The following is a 21798-nucleotide window of genomic DNA, read 5'->3' as shown; positions in this document are numbered from 1 at the left end:
CAGGTTGGATGGGGAGTGTCACTGCACAGTTATTTTCAGGTCTCTCCAGAGATGTTAGATCGGGTTCAAGTCCGGGCTCTGGCGGGGCCACTCAAGGACGTTCAGAGACTTGCCCCAAAGCCACTCCTGCGTTGTCTTGGCTGGGTGTTTAGGGTCGTTGTCCTGTTGGAAGGTGAATCTTGACCAGAGAGTCTTTAGCTGCCCTTTGGCAGCGGAATGTCATGTGCCTTTTACTGAGGAGAGGCTTCCATCTGGCCACTCTACCATAAAGGTTTGATTGGTGGGCTGCTGCAGAGATGGTTATCCTTCTGGAAGGTTCTCCCATCTCCACAGAGGAACTCTCAAGCTCTGTCAGAGTGACCATCGGGTTCTTGGTCACCTCTCTGACCAAGGCTCTTCTCCCCCGATTGCTCAGTTTGGCCGGGTGGCCAGCTCTAGGAAGAGCCTTGTTGGTTCCTAACTTATTCCATTTATAAATAATGGAGGCCACTGTGTTCTTGGGGACCTTCAATGCTGCCAACATTTTTTGATACCCTTCCCCAGATATGTGCCTTGACACAATCCTGTCTCGGAGCTCTACGGACAATTCCTTCAACCTCATGGCTTGGTTTTTGCTCTGACATGCACTGTCAACTGTGGGACCTTTCCAAACAAATCATGTCCAATCAATTACATTTACCACAGGTGGACTCCAATCAAGTTGTAGAAACATCAAGGATGCTCAAAAGAAACAGGATTCACCTGAACTCAATTTTGAGTCTCATAGCAAAGGGTCTGAATATTTATGTAAATAAGGTATGTTTTCTTATACATTTGCAAACATTTACAAAAACTGTTTTTGCTTTGTCATTATGGGGTATTGTGTGTAGATGGCTGAAAAAATATATATCTTTAATCCATTTTAGAATAAGGCTGTAACATAACTAAATGTGGAAAAAGTCAAGGGGCCTGAATACTTTCTGAAGGCACTGTATCGGCCCCCTTGAACCCCTTGAACCCCTTGAATAATTTTGCACGCCCAATTTTTCAGTTTTTGATTTGTTAAAAAAGTTTGAAATATCCAATAAATGTCGTTCCACTTCATGATTGTGTCCCACTTGTTGTTGATTCTTCACAAAAAAATGCAGTTTTATATCTTTATGTTTGAAGCCTGAAATGTGGCAAAAGGTCGCAAAGTTCAAGGGGGCCGAATACTTTCGCAAGGCACTGTAAGTGTGTTTGTGAGTATGGGCGTATGCATGTGTGTGAGTGTATATGTGAGTACAAGAGTCTGCTTGTGTATGACGTGTGTCTGTGTGTTTGTGTGTGTGTGTGTGTGTGTGTTAAGAACACTTTTTTCTGTTGATTATTCCATATATACAATGGGTGGGTCTAACCCTGAATACTGATTTGTTAAAATTGCATTCCAGCCGGTGTCTATTGCACAAGTTGCCACCGGGTAAATCTATGACATTATAATGCCTATTTACTCTGTTCCTTCTGACTGCGCAATCCACTATCTCATCAGCCCAGCCAGGCAACTTATAAACTTGATATCCACTATAAAAAGCATCTATCTAGACCTTATCTCACATTTCTTTTAGACTAACATTTTGTTTTCAACAGCGGAGATTTGTATAAACTTTGCTGTCTGTCTCTCCGACATTTGCAACATTATATATAATTGATCATTAGAAAACCCTTTTGCTATTATGTTAGCACACCTGAAAACGGTTGTCCTGATTACAGAAGCAATAAAACTAGCCTTCTTTAGAATAGTTGAGTATCTGGAGCATCAGCATTTGTGGGTTTGATTACAGGCTCAAAATGTCCAGAAACAAATAACTTTCTTCTGAAAGTTGTCAGTATATTAGCTATTCCATGCGAGAAATTGCCAAGAAACTGAAGATCTCGACTCCTCACAAGTCCTCAACTGGCAGCTTCATTAAATAGTACCCGCAAAACAGCAGTCTCAACGTCAACAGTGAAGAGGCGACTCCGGGATGCTGGCCTTCTAGGCAGAGTTGCAAAGAATAAGACATATCTCAGACTGGCCAATAAAAAGAAAAGATTAAGAACACAGACACTGGACAGAGGAACTCTGCCTAGAAGGCCAGCATTCTGGAGTCGCCTATTCACTGTTGATGTTGAGACTGGTGTTTTGCGGGTGCTGTTTAATGAGGCTTCCAGTTGAGGACTCTGTGAAGCATTTATTTGGGCTCCAATTTCTGAGGCTGGTAACTCAAATAAACGTGTCCTCTGCAGCAGAGGTAACTCTGGGTCTTCCTTTACTGTGGCGGTCCTCATGAGAGCCAGTTTGATCAAAGCTCCTGATAGTTTTTGCGACTGCACTTTTCCAGATTGACTGACCTTCATGTCCTAAAGTAATGATGGACTGTCGTTTCTCTTTGCTTATTTGAGCTGTTCTTAACATAATATGGACTTGGTCTTTTACCAAATAGGGCTAGCTTCTGTGTCACAACACAACTGATTGGCTCAAACACATTAAGAAGGAAAGAAATCCCATAAATTAACAAGGCACACATGTTCATTGAAATGCATTCCAGGTGACTACCTCATGAAGCTGGTTGAGAGACTTCCAAGAGTGTTCAAAGCTATCATTAAGGCGTGGCTGCTTTGAAGAATCTCAAATATACAGGTGAAGTCGGAAGTTTACATACACATTAGCCAAGTACATTTAAACTTAGTTTTTCACAATTCCTGACATTTAATCCTAGTAAGAATTCCCTGTTTTAGGTCAGTTAGGATCACCACTTTATTTTAAGAATGTGAAATGTCAGAATAATAGTCGAGAGTGACTTATTTCAGCTTATATTTCTTTCAACACATTCCCTGTGGGTCAGAAGTTTACATACACTCAATTAGTATTTGGCAAACTCCAAGCGGGCTGTCATGCGCTTTTTACTGAGGAGTGGCTTCCGTCTGACCACTACCATAAACGCCTGATTCGTGGAGTGCTGCAGAGATGGTTGTCCTTCTGGAAGGTTCTCCCATCTCCACAGAGGAAGGATTGCTCAGTTTGGTCGGGAGGCCAGCTCTAGGAAGAGTCTTGGTGGTTCCAAACTTCTTCCATTTAAGAATGATGGAGGCCACTGTGTTCTTAGGGACATTCAATGCTGCCGAAATGTTTTGGTACTCTTCCCCAGATCTGTGCCTCAACACAATCCTGTCTTGGAGCTCTACGGACAATTCCTTCAACCTCATGGCTTGATTTCTGCTCCAACATGCGCTGTCAACTGTGGAACCTTATATAGGTGTGTGCCTTTCCAAATCATGTCCAATCAATTGAATTTACCACAGGTGGAATGAAACCAAGTTGTAGAAACAGCTTAAGGATTTGTAATGGAAACAGGATGCACCTGAGCTCAATTTCTAGTCTTTAAGCAAAGGGTCTGAATACTTATGTAAATAAGATATTTCAGTTTTTTTAAATAATTTAAAAAATACATTCCTCAAATACAAGTGTGCCAAGCTTGTAGCGTCATTCCCAATAAGACTTGGTGCTGTAATTGTTGCCAAAGGTGCTTCAACAAAGTACTGAGTTAAAGGGTCTGCATACTTATGTAAATGTAATCAATCAATTCATTTATTTTTATATAAAAATGAGCAAACAATTCTAAAAACCTGTTTTTACTTTGTCATTATGGCGTATTGTGTGTAGATTTATGTGGAAACATTTTATTTAATCAATTTTAGAATAAGGCTGTAACGTAACAAAATGTGGAAAAAGTAAAGGAGTCTGAATACTTTCCGAATGCACTGTATATAATAATTTAACTTTGAATGTGATATTATTTGAAACAAGTTGGCTTTTCACTATAGCTTACAGTGTGACATATCTTCTTACAGTCTCACCTGTAAAGAGTATGCGCTCCCTTGGTACGTCCTTCTCTGTTGTTCTTTTGTTATATTTAAACGTTCATTCCTCTCACGTTTTCCTTTCCTCTGATTTGGCAATTGTTAACAGTGTTGTGGAAATTCATGAAAACTGAGAGAGACTTTGTAATTTCTTCAAACAATCATCTATATTTAATATTGATTAATTATTGCAATAATGAAGCTGGTCTACCGCACACTCTCAGGTGTGATGCTGAGAGTTTAACCTTTAATGAAAAAACAGAGATCTTCTATAGGAGACCTAAAAATGCTTAGTCAGGGCTGGTTCCACCTCTCCAATGCTGATCGGGGGGCATCATAAGCCACCTTGGGTTAATCTCCTGTGGTCATCTGCACCCGGTGCCATTTCCCAGATGCAATAATGATTAGAAGCAATAAGGGATTGTTCTACTCCTCCAGGCTGTCTCTATCTCGGGTCACACACACCACATCTTATCTATGGAATGCCAGCTGTAGGTTATTATCACCAAGTCAGCTCAAGCTCCAGAGGCCCAACTCAGTCCCATAGACACAGATGAGAGAATACTCATCAAAGCTATTAGAGATGCATAAACAGTATTATAACGATCTTGTAATTTTTCTCTCACAACAGCTGCACCAAATATTACACTATTCTTCTACCATTACTCATCCGTGTCCGATTTCTTGACCTTATGTAGCACGTAAACTAAAGAAGATTGTACAGCTGAAGAGTCCGGAGGAGGATCTTCCCACCCAAGGCCCCACTGATACCATCCAGGGAGTCTCTCCCCAATCCGGCCTGAGCTTCCATTCCCAGCTGGTGTTCCTTAACATCTTGGAATCCATTGAGCCAGAGGTGGTACATGCGGGACATGACCAATGCCAGCCTGACTCAGCTGCAGCGCTGCTCACCAGCCTCAACGAACTCGGGGAGCGCCAACTTGTCAAAGTGGTCAAGTGGGCCAAAGGCTTGCCAGGTACAGTACTGGAATAGAAGAAATGTATTTCCATGTTGTTCTTGATTAATTGTTTAGAAGATTACATTTTATTTACAACAAGTTTGCAATGGCATTGCAGCACATTGGAGGTCGTGAAGGCATGTATCATATTTTGATAATTATATTGTAATCAATGATTGTTATCCATTTCCATGTGGTTATTAATTTTCTTCTCAGGTTTTCGGAATCTGCATGTGGATGACCAGATGACAGTCATCCAGCATTCATGGATGGGGGTGATGGTGTTCGGCTTGGGATGGAGGTCCTACAAGAATGCCAACGGCAGAATGCTCTATTTCGCCCCGGACCTTGTTTTCAATGAGTATGTGATACGATGTGAAAGTGAATTCAATTATATCCGCTAAATGACCTTATTTCCACCAGGTCCACCAACTCAGTGTTGTCCCCATTATGTTGGTGGAGATTTCCTCCAGTGAGTTGGCTGTAATAAGTATGGCAGATACCAATTATTTTTTTTGTCCATCTCTTTCTGTCCCTGTCTCTTTTTTCTCTCTCTCTCTTCCCCCTCTCTACCTCCTGCTCACTCTCGGTCCATCTTTCTCACCGATACATCTAGAATTACATGTGCACAAGGGCTTACAAACCTGGCTTTCAGTAACATTTATATTTAATTTCCTTGTTCGGTGTTCTTTAGTCACATGGAAAGTCCTGAGGAATATTCATTTTTTTTTTGCCTTCAATCATAGTGTCTTCAGAAAGTATCCATACCCCTAGAATTATTCCAAATGTATTTGTCTTACAGCCTGGATTAATATATATTTTCTCTCTCACCCATCTACACACAATACCCAATAATGACAAAGTGAAAACATGTTTTTAGATTTTTTTGCAAATTTATTTTAAATGAAATACAGAAATATCAAATTTACATATGTATTCACACCAGAGTCAATACATGTTATAATCATCTTTGGCAGTGATTACAGCGGTGAGTCTTGCTGGTTGTTGATCATTGCTAGACAACCATTTTCAAGTCTTGCCATAGATTTTCAAGCATATTTAAGTCAAAACTGTAACTCGGCCACTCCGGAACATTCACTGTCTTCTTGGTAAGCAACTCCTGTGTAGATTTGGCTTGGTGTTATAGGTTATTGTTCTGCTGAAAGGTGCATTCATTTCCCAGTGTCTGGTAGAAACAGGTTTTCCTCTATGATTTTGGCTGTGCTTAGCACCATTTCGTTTTTATCCTGAAAAGCTCCCCAGTCGTTAATGATTACAAGCATAGCCATAACATGATACAGCCACCACTATGCTTGAAATCAACAACTACAATGTTGTTAATCCATCCTCAGGTTTCTTCTATCAAAGGCATTAAATTGTAACTGTTTTAAAGTCACCATTGACCTCATGGTGAAATCCCTGAGCGGTTTCCTTCCTCTCCGGCAAATGAGTTAGGAAGGATCCTGTGTCTTCGTAGTGCATTAATAACTTCACCATGCTCAAAGTGATATTCAATTTCTGCTTTATTTTTTTATTTTACCCATCTACCAATAGGTGCCCTTCTTTGCGAGGCATTGGAAAACCTTCCTGGTCTTTGTGTTTGAAATTCACTGCTCGACTGAGGGACCTTACAGATAATTGTATGTGTGGGGTACAGAGATGAGGTAGTCATTCAAAAACATGCTAAACACTATTATTTCACACAGAGTGAGTCCATGCAACTTATTATGTATCTTGTCAAGCACATTTTTACTCCTGAACTTATTTAGACTTAACATAACAAAAGGGGTTGAATACTTATTGACTCAAGACACTTCAGCTTTTCATTGGTAATTCATTAGTAAACATTTCTAAAAATATAATTCCACTTGGACACTGTGGGGTATATGTTCCAACATTTACTTGAAAGCCTTCCCAGAAGAGTGGAGGCTGTCATAGCAGCAAAGGGGGGACCAACCCCATATGAATGCCCATGAGTTTGGAATGAGATGTTCGATGTGGAGGTGTCCTCATACTTTTGGTCATGTAGTGTATATTACCTATAATGAATGCATTATTAATTGGTAATATAAATGTTGGAACTAGAGTACCCTTATTAGCATTGATCCATGTAGCTAAGTAATATAGAGAATATAACCTTTTAACATGTACTATAAGCAGTGTTGGAGAAGATTATATAGTTTACCAAGCTACCACACAGGAAGAAGTTAAGCTACACTAAAGCTACCCTTGAGTAAAATATAGTTTACTTAAAGTTACTTTGAAGAAAATTGTTCAATATTTCCAAACTACTTTGTAATATTTATCATATCTAGATCTGAAATGTCAGACTACAAATTGCAAGAACAGATCACTTTTAAGTCAAATGTAAACAGAATGTGTAATTTAGCCTATGAAACACAAAAACTATGATTCAAGTGAGAATTAGGTAGGTCTGATGCCGAGAAAGGAAATTCTTTACTACTTCTTTATGCAAAAAATGTGTGTGAGCTTCCAGTAGCTACATCTCCACATGACATTTAGTTTTTTTATTAACTACGAAAAAGAAAAAAATAATATTCAGTAACAATCACTGCAATCCTGTATTCAGATGGTATACCCTGCGGGCACAACTGGTTGAGATGACATCATTACAACCAGATTTGCCCGCATAGCAGTAGGTCAAAGGTCACATAACTATCGTCAAAAAGAGGGAGGATGCCAATTTTGTAATCATTGCAAAAGTTTCACATACTGGTCTCGCCATCTTATCCTCTCATCTATTTGCCCCCTCTATACATAATCTCTCATAGCAACAGATGATCCCTTTCTTAATATATTCCCCATAGGCTACCCCCCCCCGTCTTTTTATTGGCTCATTCTCAATATACTGTATCTCACCCTGTTCCTCCTCTCTTTTCTCATGTCCCCAGCCATCGGATGCACATCTCCAGCATGTTCGATCACTGCATACGGATGAGACAACTCTCCCAGGAGTTTGTCCTGCTGCAAGTCACTCAGGAAGAGTTCCTCTGCATGAAGGCCCTGCTCCTCTTCAGCATCAGTGAGTGTTGTTGCCCAATCAAAGGCTGAGAGGTCCATTGACAGACTATAGAAAGCATCACATTGTGTATTTCTTCTTTCATGAAATTGACTTGCAAGCAATTTCCTCTAGGCCATTTTCATAATGCTGTGGAAATGGAATACAATTTGAGGTACACTACATGACAAAGTATGTGCACACCTGCTCGTTGAACATCTTATTCCAAAATCATGGGCATTAATATGGAGTTGGTACCCCCTTTGCTGCTATAACAGTCTCCACTCTTCTGGAAAGCCTTTCCATTAGATGTTGGAACATTGCTGCAGGGCCTTGCTTCCATTCAGCCACAAGAGTATTAGTGAGGTCTGGTACTGATGTTGGGTGATTAGGCCTGACTCGCAGTCGGCATTCCAATTCATCCCAAAGGTGCTCAATGGGGATAAGGTCAGGGCTCTGTGCAGGCCAGTCAAGTTCTTCCACACCGATTGACAAACCATTTCTGCATGGACCTCACTTTGTGCATGGGGGCATTGTAATGCTGAAACAGGAAAGGGCATTCCCCAAACTGTTGCCACAAGTTGGAAGCACAGAATCGTCTAGAATGTTCTGGTATGCTGTAGCATTAAGGTTTCCCTTCACTGGAACTAAGGGGCCTGGCCCGAAACATGAAAAACAGCCCCAGACCATTATTCCCCCTCCACCAAACTTTATAGTTGGCACTATGCATTGAGGCAGGTAGTGTTCTCCTAGCATCCGCCAAACCCAGATTAGTCTGTCGGACTGCCAGATGGTAAAGCGGGATTGGTTCATCACTCCAGAGAACGCGTTTCCACTGCTCCAATGTCCAATGGCGGCAAGCTTTACACCACTCCAGCAGATGCTCGTCATTGCGCTATGGTGGTTTTAGGCTTGTGTGCAGCTGCTTGGCCATGGAATACCATTTCATGAAGCTCCCGACGAACAGTTCCTGTGCTGATGCTGCTTCCAGAAGCAGTTTGGAATTCTGTAGTGAGTGTTGCAACCGAGTACAGGCAATTTTTACACGCTACGCGCTTCAGCACTCGGCGGTCCTGTTCTGTGAGCTTGCATGGCCTACCACTTCACGGCTGAGCCGTTGTTGCTCCTAGAAGTTTCCACTTCACAATAACAGCACTTACAGTTGACCAGGGCAGCTCTAGCAGGGCAGAAATTGGACTTACTGACTTGTTGAAAAGGTGGCATCCTATGACGGTGCCGCATTGAAAATCACTGAGCTCTTCAGTAAGGCCATTCTACTGCCAATGTTTGTCTATGGAAATTGCATGGCTGTGTGTACGATTTTATACACCTGTCAGCAGCAGGTTTGGCTGAAATAGCCAAATCCACTAATTTGAAGGGATGTCCACATACTTTAGTATATACAGTATAGTGTAGCTTCCATTGAAACCAATCAGTGCATTTTTTATAGTTTAACAGAGATTCAATATTGCGGACAAACCAACTACATGCTGTCTCATTTGCAGTTCCAGTGGACGGTCTTAAGAGTCAGAAGTACTTTGATGAGTTGCGGCTGACCTATATCAATGAACTTGGTCGCGTCATTAACTATGGAAGGAAGTCCAACTGCTCTCAGAGGTTGTATCAACTCACCCGTCTCATGGATTCCCTCCAACCGGTGAGAAACAATGTGCATCCTCAATAACTGTATTTGATTTATTCTGTTGTCATAGAATGTATGATAAAAATCTGCTAAGTTATGAATTTCTTACTTTGTTTTCCAAAGCAAAATCGTAGAATGTCACAGAATTGTAACTTTGTCTCGTCTCTGTCCATCTTTCCAACCCCCAGGTTGTGAGGAAACTCCAGCAGTTTACATTTGATCTGTTTGTCCAGGCCCAGTCTCTGCCCACCAAGGTCAACTTTCCAGAGATGATTGCAGAGATAATCTCAGTACATTTGCCAAAGATCCTGGCAGGCTTGGCCAAACCAATCCTGTTCCACAAGTAGCAGGATTTGCCATCATACTGAGAAAAATCCAATCCAAGCTGCCTATATACTTCAGCCAAGGCTCTGTAGTGTTTCCCTTGTAATGTTCTCTCTCTCCCTTTTTTTATATCTAATAGCTCAATGTTCCATTTCTGAAATCATTGTATCATTACAGTAGTTTAGCCGCTTATCAGACATAATTGAGATAATTTTCTCAGAAGGGCAGCAAGGTTTTAGCATTTATTTCAAGTTGCAAGGTGTCACCTTGTTGACAGCCCAATCTGTCCTGTATTTCAAGAAAAAAAATACACAAGACTAGTAGTTTTATGTCAAATGTAAGAAACAGAAGAATGTCATCCATTGACTGGATGAAGACAAAACTAAACAAAATGCAGAAACAGTTAAACATAGCTATGCATATCTCTACTTTAGGAACTTTCATGAGATTGTGCTATGCAAAAAAAAAACTATTGCCAAAAGGAATGTGAAACAGTCGTTTGCAGTATACTCTTACATACAGTCTCTGTATTTACTAGCTAACTACTCAACGGTTGTATCTGACTGACTACGTTGTACTAGAATGCTATTTTCAATATACATATACAATGCATAAGTCACTACATGTATTGTACAGTATTTAAATCTTTCTTGCTAGTTATTTAGGTAGTGAACAAACGGTGACTAACTAATTCCAGACATAAAGCGAGACAATTGGAATTAATAACTTTCCAGAATATTTTCAGTGGCAGTGAATCTCTATTGAGTTATTTAAAAGTAAATCATAGTATGAAAACTTCTACAACTTGCTGCCCATTTAGTCTGCATGTAGTTTCAGATGACTCCTTTGCGTCACACATGACAGTACTGTGCCAAAGTTAGTTGGTCAAACTGAACATACTTATAATCTATTCATGCTGAAAATCCTCTAAGGTTTAACGCAGCCTGAATATGTGCATTCTTTAGTTCATCAGAACATACAAAGGTGCATGCGCCATGTGTTTGTAGATGTTAGAATGATTTCATCTTTATTGAAAAAAAAGGGGCGGAACTTTGGTTTTAGAAGTGGGGGGACATAGCGTGCCAAATTCATGTGGTCATTTATAACCAACAATTTGCTCTATCACGAACTGGTCCGTTTGTTACAACTTGGGGAAGATCATGGGAGATGGTGTGGCTACATTACCATAACACAGTTTATATAATAGCCTCAGATATGAGGTTTACATCTAATTGTTGTATAAGATGAATGAGCGTGTATGATACTGTTTGTAAAATAGTTTAATATGATTTCGGACTGTTTAATGAAGGAAAATACAATTCCCTTTTGATTTGAACTAAATCAGAGGACCGCCCCTGAGCCCAGTTAGGGTCAGGCATCCTGAGACAGCCCCTTTTCTGCAATTCCGAATAAAATCCAACATTGGGAAATGATCACCAGACCATGTTTTTCTCCATTAGGAGAGGACGAAGGTTGTAGACCATTGCGGAATCTTTTAACCATACCATGTGGTTAAACTCTTAGACTATCGATACAGACAGAATAAGAACAAGTCTTTGATATTAATTACTAGTCTGCAGCTAGGAATTCGGTGTCATTTAACGCAAAGAACGACAACCGCCGAAACATCCAATCTATAACAACTGAATGAATGTCACTCTGAACTATCCCCTCTAACCAAGACAGAGAGAGATGTACAAAACTCTCCAACAGAAACAAACTTTTCAACAAAGATCCCAACGACACACTGAGCGTAAATATATATATTGATTGCAATTGTTCCCGAATGAGTGAGCGTTCATGTGCAACGGATTAGCATTTCAATTGTTATAACTATCAACTTTGTAGTGTCATCTGTTGACCCCCACTTCCCCTTTTGTCTAACAAGCCGCGATGCCGGTTTAGCCCACTAGGGCACATTCCCCTATCATTTCTTGTAACCACATTTACCTTGTTTGTTTGTTTATGCATTTCTGTGAATTACTTAGTAATAAATAAATGATTTAAGACAATTGATGTTTGGATGACTCATAGTGAAGACTGGGTTCGTGCAGATAACCAGCAATTTACGAAGTTTGGAATGAGACTAACGTGAGGTAAAGTAAATAATTAATTAATCAGAAGACTATGGATCAGATATGAAAATATCTGAAAAATTATATTAGGAAATTATAACCTTTTCATCTGAATATTTTTCCTTGGTGCCGACTTCCTAGTTAATTACAGTTACATGATTAATCAGTTGATCACGTAATACTAACTACAGAGAATCTTTGATAAAAACTATAAGTCTTCAATTTAATGATAGTAAAGACACGACACTGCACATGTTATGTATGCATGATACGCCATCTTAACAGACTTCCTTGGCTTCAAATGCTCTATTGAGTCTTCACATAGGAATGAATGGTGTCCATTCATTTTGTCATTAGTTCAAACTAAGTGAGTGACATTTTTAATTCAACAAATTCCATCTTTGTTTTTATATGCCAACTGTGGCTTAAATTACTTCATAAAATCAAACAGTTTCATATTTTAGATAAGGTGAAATGCATTATCATATTAAGAATATAATTATACGCCTTTAAAATTGTGAAATCTTCATGTAGATATCTTGAAAACAAAAAAACTCCAGAAAGATCCCATTTTCATGGTCTTCGACATCTGATTGAACAAATGGTGGTATCCTAGTGGTTAGAGCGTTGGGCCAGTAACTGACAGATTGGAATCTCAAGGTGAATAATCTGTTCATGTGTAAGGCACTTAACCCTAATTGCTCCTGTAAGACGCTCTGGATAAGAACTGGTGCACCTGGCACCGACAATCATACCACGCTCAAATTTGCTTAGGCCACTCGTTTTGCCCATCCTAACATTAAATCGAACAGTAACTGAATGCCTCAATGCCCGTCTGCCTTCTTTATACAGCAAGCCACAGCCACGTGACTCACTGTCGGTAGGAAGAACCATTTTCATGAAAGGGGTGAATAAAAACTGGCCACTGAGTCTATATCTCTTCAATAGCTTGTGCATAAAGCTGTATTCACATTGTGACTTAAACCCTTTCTCTATAACGCATATTACTGTCAATTGAGATGTGAGAAACGTTTTACATTAGCAGTTGTCCAATGTGCTAAACACAATTGCAAAATGGTTTTGGTAAAAACCGCAGATTAAGACACGTTGTACATCACAGAAGTTGTGTACACAAGGACACTGCATAAATATTGCTACAGCAGATTTGATTGAATTCAGTCTTAGGTTACAATTGCTCATCTGAAGATATCTGACATTTTCTCTTCTGGAGAGACATAGGCTATGCCTATAAGCAATGACACTGTTAATTTGAATGTTTAATACATCAGATGACAATTTGTTAAAACCTGTACATTGTTTGCTATTGTTGTATTCATTTGTTACTCATTACAGGGTTTTCCTTAAAAAACATCTCAAATCAGGCAACCCAAATTGGAAAATACTAAATAAAGTACTAATTCAAAATATACTATAGGGCCCTATAATTATTTTGTCAAATTCAGTTTAGTATTTTCCCCATTTACATTTTCTGATTTCAGATAAGTTTTCAATTTTAGTTTTGCACTGTAAAAATTACAATACAGTTATCATTAGCGTCACTAACTGGTTACACAAAGTGCGGCCACCACACAGACAGGGGCATTCCCATGCCATTGCTTCTTCAGAAAGTTTCAGGAAAAAAACTGATGCATTATTTTCATATCTTGTGCGGAACTTGTGCAAATAAACATTTGATTAATATTCTACTAAATTCAACACACTTTTGAATATTGTTGAAATCCATTTATGTCTGGATTCCGTGATGTCTGCAGATTTTATAGGGCCCTAAATATGAAGGCCTTAAAAAAGCATGGCTGTTATACCATTTATTATTTTACAGTTCATGTAACTTTTAGATAATCTGTAAAGTAAAATTAGCAGCAGTTGTGTCTACCATACTGACTCCACATTACTGAATTTGAATTGAGGTAAATAGATTTAAGGAAATGATCAAAGATAAAGCGTTCTCTTCATACACCCAGTAATCATGCAATTACTATTTTGTTTATCATTATACATGTTTTCAACATTCTTTTTAGATTGACTTGGAGAACAGGATTGCTCTGTCAAGCAATAAACGATTTTCCATCATTAACTTTACTTTAAAATGTACCATGGTAGACCAACATTGAAATTTCCATATAAGCCTACAAGTAAATGACATTACAAGTATATTAAAAAGTCAAAATGGACATAGCTGTATGTATTTATACATTTGTATATTAATCTGTTTTTGTGTAAATGGTACAATTATTTGTGTACATGTTACTGACATTTTATGTCTGTTACAAAATGTAATGTAATGGAAAAACATTTTTCTTACAAAATAAGTTGTTAATGCTTTTTAACTACCTTCTGTAGTAGTATTGATTTAAATATTCTGTGAGTAAAATGCAAAGTTGCATGACTTCTTAAAGATGAGGCAATTCTGACCATCAAAATGGTGTTACCGAATCTTTGAAAGTTTGTTGTATTTTTACAATGTCTCTTATGTGAAGTTACTACTATTGAATGAGTCTATTTAAGAATGACCCCCATTCGTAACCTGTAAATTGATTGTCCATTTTCAGCTATTGATATGATTTGTCAGGTAGTTCTTAGTGTACCTTTATTTTCCTTTTTATTTTCCTTTGCATATTATTAAAAACAATCAAGTGTAAATGTGTGTTTCACTTACTTTAAAATGTACATACTGTATTTGTTTCAGAAACTAACTTTTCAACAGCGATCAAGACGACACTGAGCGTAAATATATATATTGATTGCAATTGTTTCCGAATGAGTGAGCGTTCATGTGTAAAGGATTATCATTTCAATTGTTATAATTATTAACTCTGTAGTGACTTCTTAGTCGACCCCCACTTCCCCTTTGTCTAACAAGCCGCCATGCCGGTTTAGCCCACTAGGGCACATTCTCCTATCATTTCTTGTAACCATATTTACTTTGTTGTTTTGTTTATGCATTTCTGTGATTACTTAGTAATAAATAAATAATTTAAGACAATTGATGTATGGATAACTCATAGTGAAGACTGGGTTCGTGCAGATAACCAACAATTTACGACGTTTGGAATGAGACTAACGTGAGGTCAAATAAATAATTCATTAATCAGATGACTATTGATCAGATATGAAAATATTTGAAAGGTTATATTGGGAAATTGTAACTTTGTAATCTGAATAATTTTCCTTGGTGCCCCGACTTCCTAGTTAATTACAGTTACATGATTATTCAGTTTAATCGCGTAATACTAATTACAGAGAATCTTTGATAAAAACGAAGTCTTCAATTTAATGATAGTAAAGACACGACACTAGGTAAGTCAGTCCAGCCAGTTAATTAAACCTGGTAGTAATCATAGTCAAATTATTGACGGGGAAACCAAACTCAAGTGCCCAGGGGCCCTGACTTCCAGGGGCCCCCCATTGATTTTGTTAGTCTCTCACTCAGATGACTTATGTCATGTTCATACAGTGCCTTGCGAAAGTATTCGGCCCCCTTGAACTTTGCGACCTTTTGCCACAATTCAGGCTTCAAACATAAAGATATAAAACTGTATTTTTTTGTGAAGAATCAACAACAAGTGGGACACAATCATGAAGTGGAACGACATTTATTGGATATTTCAAAATTTTTTAACAAATCAAAAACTGAAAAATTTTGCGTGCAAAATTATTCAGCCCCCTTAAGTTAATACTTTGTAGCGCCACCTTTTGCTGCGATTACAGCTGTAAGTCGCTTGGGGTATGTCTCTATCAGTTTTGCACATCGAGAGACTGACATTTTTTCCCATTCCTCCTTGCAAAACAGCTCGAGCTCAGTGAGGTTGGATGGAGAGCATTTGTGAACAGCAGTTTTCAGTTCTTTCCACAGATTCTCGATTGGATTCAGGTCTGGACTTTGACTTGGCCATTCTAACACCTGGATATGTTTATTTTTGAACCATTCCATTGTAGATTTTGCTTTATGTTTTGGATCATTGTCTTGTTGGAAGACAAATCTCCGTCCCAGTCTCAGGTCTTTTGCAGACTCCATCAGGTTTTCTTCCAGAATGGTCCTGTATTTGGCTCCATCCATCTTCCCATCAATTTTAACCATCTTCCCTGTCCCTGCTGAAGAAAAGCAGGCCCAAACCATGATGCTGCCACCACCATGTTTGACAGTGGGGATGGTGTGTTCAGCTGTGTTGCTTTTACGCCAAACATAACGTTTTGCATTGTTGCCAAAAAGTTCAATTTTGGTTTCATCTGACCAGAGCACCTTCTTCCACATGTTTGGTGTGTCTCCCAGGTGGCTTGTGGCAAACTTTAAACGACACTTTTTATGAATATATTTAAGAAATGGCTTTCTTCTTGCCACTCTTCCATAAAGGCCAGATTTGTGCAATATACGACTGATTGTTGTCCTATGGACAGTCTCCCACCTCAGCTGTAGATCTCTGCAGTTCATCCAGAGTGATCATGGGCCTCTTGGCTGCATCTCTGATCAGTCTTCTCCTTGTATGAGCTGAAAATTTAGAGGGACGGCCAGGTCTTGGTAGATTTGCAGTGGTCTGATACTCTTTCCATTTCAATATTATCGCTTGCACAGTGCTCCTTGGGATGTTTAAAGCTTGGGAAATCTTTTTGTATCCAAATCCGGCTTTAAACTTCTTCACAACAGTATCTCGGACCTGCCTGTTGTGTTCCTTGTTCTTCATGATGCTCTCTGCGCTTTTAATGGACCTCTGAGACTATCACAGTGCAGGTGCATTTATACGGAGACTTGATTACACACAGGTGGATTGTATTTATCATCATTAGTCATTTAGGTCAACATTGGATCATTCAGAGATCCTCACTGAACTTCTGGAGAGAGTTTGCTGCACTGAAAGTAAAGGGGCTGAATAATTTTGCACGCCCAATTTTTCAGTTTTTGATTTGTTAAAAAAGTTTGAAATATCCAATAAATGTCGTTCCACTTCATGATTGTGTCCCACTTGTTGTTGATTCTTCACAAAAAAATACAGTTTTATATCTTTATGTTTGAAGCCTGAAATGTGGCAAAAGGTCGCAAAGTTCAAGGGGGCCGAATACTTTCGCAAGGCACTGTATGCTATGGCAAAATGTGTAGAACTGCAAGGAAGTAGAATTAAAACGGCAACATTCTGCAACTGCAGAACTGCAGTTGTTTCAAGACCTAAAATTCAATGTTTTACATTTTATAGTTAAGCAATAAGGCAAGAGGGGGTGTGGTATATGGCCAATATACCAAGGCATTAGGGCTGTTCCTTAGTACGACGCAACGTGGTTTATAATTCTAAATAAAACATGTCTATTTGTTCAGCCCAGGGCCCACCAGGCCAAAGGTTTGAGCACCCCTGTCCTAAGTACTTTATACAATGCAAAACAAGTTTTGCAGTATAAACCACTTGCATTATGTTTTGTCATTGATATACAGTTACACATCAAATGTTTTGGTTGATATTGAACTGTCATTTAAAGTATTTTTCACTGTTGCAAATCCGGGGAACACATACAGTATGCCACCACAGTTCAATAATTACATATAAATTCAATACAACTTATCCCCTTAGAGCAATTAATAAATGCGTCTGCTTATTGACAAAAATACAATAGAATCCAATCGATCTTGTAAATTCCTTCTTGATAAGACCATAGAGCATTTAGAACAGGTTATTTGTACGCTTTAAAACTAGAAGCTGGCTCCCCTGGATTCTTAAGGAAACGCAGCTGTTTTTATATCAATATCAAATCATTTCTGGATAACAATTAAAAACCTCACTGTAATAGATTTCCATGGAAACTGACAAAAATAGGTTTTTAGCAAAACAATATTTCTTAAGCAAGCAAAAATTTAGCTGGGACTGCCTGGGAGTCGTCTGAGTGGGGAGGGGAAAACTAGCTGTAATTTATTTTTCCCCCTCTAATCTACACACAATACACCATAATGACAAAGCAATAACTGTTCAGACATTTTTGTAAAAAAATAAAAAAATCATACATCACACACACCACAGGAAACATCACATTTACATACGTTACCAGTCAAAAGTTTGGACACCTACTCAATACAGGTTTTTCTTTATTTTTTACTATTTTCTACATTGTAGAATAAATGTAACATATATGGAATCATCAGGTAACCAAAAAATGGTGTTAAAACAAATAAAATATATTTTATTGTGTTGGAGGTAAGCAGCCACCGTTTGCCTTGATGACAGCTTTGCACACTCTTGGCATTCTCTCAACTAGCTTCACGAGGTAGTCACCTAGAATGTATGCCAATTAACAGGTATGCCTTGTTAAAAGTTAATTTGTGGAATTTCAATTGTGTTGTGACAAGGCAGGGGTGGTATACAGAATATAGCCCTATTTGGTAAAAAGATAAAGTCCATATTATGGCAAGAACAGCTCAAATAAGCAAAGAGAAATGACAGTCCATCATTCATTTAAGACATGAAGGCCAGTCACTCCGGAAAATGTCAAGAACTTTGAAAGTTTCTTCAAGTGCAGTCCCAAAAACCATCAAGCGTTATGATGAAACTGGCTCTCATGAGGACCACCACAGGAAAGGAAGACCCAGAGTTACCTCTGCTGCAGAGGATAAGTTCATGAGAGTTACCAACCTCAGAAATTGGAGCCCAAATAAATGCTTCAGAGTTCAAGTAACAGACAACTGTTCTGAGTAGACTGCGTGAATCAGGCCTTCATGGTCGAATTGCTGCAAAGAAACCACTTCTAGGACACCAAGAAGAAGATACTTGCTTGGGCCAAGAAACATGAGCAATTGATATTAGACCTGTGGAAATCTGTCCTTTGGTCTGATGAGTCCAAATTGGAGATATTTGGTTCCAAACGCCATGTCTTTGTGAGATGCAGAGTAGGTGAATGGATGATCTCTGCATGTGTGGTTCCCACCGTGAAGCATGGAGGTGGTGTGATGGTACTTTGCTGGTGACACTGTCAGTGATTTATTTAGAATTCAAGGCACACTTAACCAGCACGGCTACCACAACATTCTGCAGCGATACGCAATCCCATCTGGTTTGTCAGCCAAAACACACCTCCAGGCTGTGTAAGGTCTATTTGACCAACAAGGAGAGTGATGGAGTGCTGCATCAGATGACCTGGCCTCCACAATCACATGACCTCAACCCAATTGAGATGGTTTGGGATGAGTTGGACTGCAGAGTGGAGGAAAAGCAGCCAACTTTGAAGAATCTAAAATATATTTTGATTTGTTTAACACTTTTTTGGTTACTACATGATTCCATGTGTTGTTTCATGGTTTTGAAATCTTCACTATTATTCTACAATGTAGAAAATATTAAAAATAAAGGAAAAGCATGGAATGAGTAGGTGTCCAAACTTTTGACTGATACTGTAAGTATTCAGACCCTTTACTCAGTACTTTGTTGAAGCACCATTGGCAGCGTTTACAGCTTCGAGTCTTCTTGTGTAAGACGCTACAAGCCTGGCACACCTGTATTTGGGGAGTTTCTCCCATTCTTCTCTGCAAATCCTCTCAAGCGCTGTCAGGTTGGATGGTGAGCGTCGCTGCACAGCTATTATCAAGTCTCTCCAAAGATGTTCGATTAGGTTCAAGTCCCGGCTCAGGCTGGGCCACTCAAGGAAATTCAGTGACTTGTACCAAAGCCACTCCTGCGTTATCTTGGCTGTGTGCCTAGGGTCATTGTCCTGTTGGAAGGTGAATCTTCGCTCCAGTCTGAGGTCCTGAGCGCTCTGGAGCAGGATTTCATCAAGGATCTTTCTGTACTTTGCTCTGTTCATCTTTCCCTTGATCCTGACTACTCTCCCAGTCACTGCTGCTGAAAAATATCTCCAGAGCATGATGCTGCCACCACCATGCTTTACCATAGGGATGGTGCCAGGTTTCCTCCAGACGTGACGCTTGGCATTCAGGCCAAAGAGTTCAATCTTGGTTTCATCAGACCATGAGAAACTTGTTTTTCATGGTCTGAGAGTCTCCAAGCGGGCTGCCATGGGCCTTTCAATGAGGAGCGGCTTATGTGTGGCCACTCTACCACAAAGGTCTGATTGGTGGAGTGCTGCAGAGATGGTTGTCCTTCTGGAAGGTTCTCCCATCTCCACAGAGGAACTCTCAAGCTCTGTCAGTGACCATCGGGTTCTTGAACACGTCCTTGACCAAGGCCCTTCTCCTCCGATTGGTCAGTTGACCGGGCGGCCAGCTCTAGGAATAGGCTTGGTGGGTCGAAATTTCTTCCATTTAAGAATTACCCGTCAATGCTGCCGAAATGTTTTGGTACCCTTCCCCAGATCTGTGCCTCCGAACAATCCTGTCTTGGAGCTCTATTCCTTGGACCTCATTGCTTGGTTTTTGCTCTGACATGCACATTTATTTTTTATAAAAACGTGTTTTTGCTTTGTCGTTATGGGTGTAGATTGATGAGGAATTTTTAAAATCCATTTTAGAGTAAGGCTGTAATATAACAAAATGTGGAAAATGTCAAGGGTCTGAATACTTTCCGAATGCACTGTATATGTTTTGTTTGTTTGTTTTTTAGTCCTCATTTGGACTAATCTTCCAAGATATCTTCCATATGTTCATGTGCAATATCTAAGACATTGGTTTTATGCAGGCTACAGTACCAAACTGTTTACTTTATTTTCCCATGACTGCAAGGCCAAGCATGACTCCAACAGCATCATTAAGTTTGCTGACGACAACAGTGGAAGGCCTGATCACAGACAACGACGATACAGCCTATAGGGAGGAGGTCAGAGACCTGGCAGTGTGATACCAGGACAACAACCTCTCCCTCAATGTGAGCAAGACAAAGGAGATGATCTTGGACTACAGGAAAAGGAGGGGCGAACAGACCCCCATTAACATCGATGGGGCTGTAGTGGAGCGGGTCGAGAGTTAAGTTCCTTGGTGTCCACATCACCAACAAACTATCATGGTCCAAACACACCACAACAGTCATGAAGAGGGCACGACAACACCTTTTCCCCAGGAGACTGAAAAGATATGGCATGGGTCCCCAGATCCTCAAAATGTTCTACAGCTGCACCATCAAAAGCATCCTGACCGGGTGCATCACCGCCTGGTATGGCAACTGCTCGGCATCTGACCATAAGGCGCTACAGAGGCTAGTGCATTCGGCCCAATACATCACTGTGGCCAAGCTTCCTGCCATAGAGGACCTATATACTAGGCGGTGTCAGAGGAAGGGCAAAAAAATAGTCCAAGACTCAAGTCACCCAAGTCATAAGACTGTTCTCTCTGCTACTGCACGGCAAGCAGTACCAGAGCGTCAAGTCTAGGCCCAAAATGCTCCTTAACAGCTTCTGCCCCCAAGCCATAAGTCTGCTGAACAATTAATCAAATGGCCACCGGAGTATTTACATTGACATCCACCCTTTGTTTTTACACTGCTGCTACTCGCTGTTTACTATCCATCTATCTATGCATAGCCACTTTACCCCCATCTACATGTACAAATTACCTCAACAAACCTGTATCCCCGCACACTGACTCGGTACTGGAACCCGCTGTATATAGCCTTGTTATTGTTATGTAATCTTGTTACTTTTTACTTTAGTTTATTTAGCAATGAGCTGCATTATTGGTTAAAGGCTTGTAAGTAAGCATTTCGTGGATAAGGTCTACAGCTGTTGGATTTGGCGCATGTGTGACAAATAACATTTGATTTGACTGCTGCATGTATCATTGCCATCGAAGTCTCCCTTTTCTCAAATTCTGACAAAGAAAATCCCTCTTAGAAAAAAATACTAAAAGGGCATTTTGGAGTAACTTTACACAGTATTCTCTTGCCCTGCATTTGAGTTAGAGTTGTTTTTTTGTGATGTGGATATGACCACGCTAGTCCCCTAACGCACAACTTATTAACCATTCTTATCACGCTTTCAATG

General features: G+C 39.7%; 1 protein-coding gene across 2 annotated transcripts in view; it reads left to right on the top strand.

Annotated features, from left to right (window-relative positions):
• Positions 1-11814, top strand: part of LOC139422959 (androgen receptor-like) — a 52260-nt gene extending 40446 nt beyond the window's left edge. Inside the window, exons 4-8 of one of the 2 annotated variants that reach the window (XM_071174480.1) lie at positions 4557-4835; positions 5034-5178; positions 7730-7860; positions 9342-9493; positions 9667-11814. In XM_071174480.1, coding sequence (XP_071030581.1) covers positions 4557-4835; positions 5034-5178; positions 7730-7860; positions 9342-9493; positions 9667-9825 — 866 coding nt within the window. In that variant the 3' untranslated portion in view covers positions 9826-11814. The remainder of the gene's footprint in view (positions 1-4556; positions 4836-5033; positions 5179-7729; positions 7861-9341; positions 9494-9666) is intronic. The other variant, XM_071174479.1, reaches the window with a different exon arrangement.
• The last annotated feature ends 9984 nt before the right edge of the window (positions 11815-21798 follow it).

This window comes from Oncorhynchus clarkii, chromosome 12, assembly GCF_045791955.1.
Source record: "Oncorhynchus clarkii lewisi isolate Uvic-CL-2024 chromosome 12, UVic_Ocla_1.0, whole genome shotgun sequence".
In the NCBI taxonomy this organism is placed as follows: Eukaryota; Metazoa; Chordata; class Actinopteri; order Salmoniformes; family Salmonidae; genus Oncorhynchus; species Oncorhynchus clarkii.
Note: the sequence above shows the minus strand (reverse complement) of the source record. Positions and strands in the feature narration are given on the sequence as shown.